We start from the raw sequence: 1794 nt of genomic DNA, 5'->3' as shown, positions 1-1794 counted from the left end.
AAAATCCCCAAAAAATCCCCCCAAAATCTTTTAAAAATCCCTAAAAAATCCCCAAAAAATCACAAAAATCCCCTAAAACCCCCCAAAACTCGCTATACACACCCCTAAAACCCCAGAAAAAATCCCCAAAAAATCCAAATTTTCCCAAAAACCCCAAATTTCCCCCAAAAACCACTCACCCAGCACCTCGAGCGTGGTGTGCTCGCTGAAGCTGTACTGGTTGTAGCCGCCCAGGTCCCCCCTGAAGTAGTAGCGCCCCCCGAGCTCGGCGCTGAGGGGGGGTCCCAGCTCCAGGGAGCAGTCGCGCACGCCGGGGTCCCCGAGGAGCCGCGCGCGCCCGGCGAAGCTCTCGTGCACGGCGCCGGGCCGGGAGCGCGCCACCACGGGCGGGTAGTTCTTGGGGTAGGGGCTGCCGAAGTACCAGAGCCCCTGCACCGAGCCCGGCCGCAGCTCCTCGGGGTACGAGAAGCGGCACGGGATGGAGGCGCACGAGCCCGCCAGCCCCGCCACCGCCGGCGGCATCCAGGCGGCCCACGAGGCGGCCGCGATCCCTGCGGAAAAAACGGGAAAATCGGGAAAAATGGGGGAAAAAAAATATTTGGGGTGAAATGATGAAAAATCCCTAAAAAATCCCAAAAAATACCTAAAAAATCTTCAAAAAATCCTAAAAAATCGCCAAAAAATCCTCAAAAAATCCCCAAAAAATCCCTAAAAAATACCAAAAAAATTCCTAAAAAACCCCAAAAAAATCCCTAAAAAATCCTTTAAAAATCCCTAAAAATACCTAAAAAATCCCCAAAAAATCCCTTAAAAATCGCCAAAAAATCCCCCAAAAAATCCCTAAAAAATCCCAAAAAAATCCCTTAAAAAATCCCCCAAAAATCACAATAATCCCCTAAAACCCCCCCAAAACTCGCTATACACACCCCTAAAATTCCAGAAAAAATCCCAAAAAAATCCAAATTTTCCCAAAATTTCAGAATTTCCCCCAAAAGCAACTTACCAAGGACCTCGAGCGTGGTGTGCTCGCTGAAGCTGTACTGGTTGTAGCCGCCCAGGTCCCCCCTGAAGTAGTAGCGCCCCCCGAGCTCGGCGCTGAGGGGGGGTCCCAGCTCCAGGGAGCAGTCGCGCACCCCGGGGTCCCCGAGGAGCCGCGCGCGCCCGGCGAAGCTCTCGTGCACGGCGCCGGGCCGGGAGCGCGCCACCACGGGCGGGTAGTTCTTGGGGTAGGGGCTGCCGAAGTACCAGAGCCCCTGCACCGAGCCCGGCCGCAGCTCCTCGGGGTACGAGAAGCGGCACGGGATGGAGGCGCACGAGCCCGCCAGCCCCGCCACCGCCGGCGGCATCCAGGCGGCCCACGAGGCCGCCGCGATCCCTGCGGGGAAAAACCGGGAAAATGGGAAAAAATGGGGGAAAAAAATATTTGGGGTGAAATGATGGGGGTTTGGGGGCGGTATGTGGCTGGAAATGGGAGTTTTGGGGAGGGTTTCAGGGGGATTTGGGGGGATTTAGGGGGGTTTAGGAGTCCTAGAAGGGCTCAGGAGGGTCCTGAGATTCCTGGGATTTTGGGGAAAAATAGGAAAATTGTGAAAAACTGGAAATGTTGGGGTTTGGGGTGGAATGGTGGGGTTTGGGGTACGAGAAGCGGCACGGGATGGAGGCGCACGAGCCCGCCAGCCCCGCCACCGCCGGCGGCATCCAGGCGGCCCACGAGGCCGCCGCGATCCCTGCGGGGAAAAACCGGGAAAATGGGAAAAAATGGGGGAAAAAAATATTTGGGGTGAAATGATGGGG

The 1794-nt window shown here is 55.8% G+C and overlaps 1 protein-coding gene across 1 annotated transcript; it reads right to left on the bottom strand.

Moving 5' to 3' along the window:
• Positions 1–179: 179 nt before the first annotated feature.
• Positions 180–1727, bottom strand: LOC120503626 (Schwann cell myelin protein-like; the record flags this gene model as incomplete). The annotated part of the gene is made up of 2 exons (XM_039712306.1): positions 180–459; positions 1636–1727. Coding segments are annotated over 2 exons (372 nt in total), but the record flags the coding sequence as incomplete, so codon positions are not given.
• Between the last annotated feature and the right edge of the window lie 67 nt (positions 1728–1794).

Source organism: Passer montanus, unplaced genomic scaffold (genome assembly GCF_014805655.1).
Source record: "Passer montanus isolate IOZ18808 unplaced genomic scaffold, ASM1480565v1 scaffold2620, whole genome shotgun sequence".
NCBI classification, from domain to species: Eukaryota; Metazoa; Chordata; class Aves; order Passeriformes; family Passeridae; genus Passer; species Passer montanus.
Note: the sequence above shows the minus strand (reverse complement) of the source record. Positions and strands in the feature narration are given on the sequence as shown.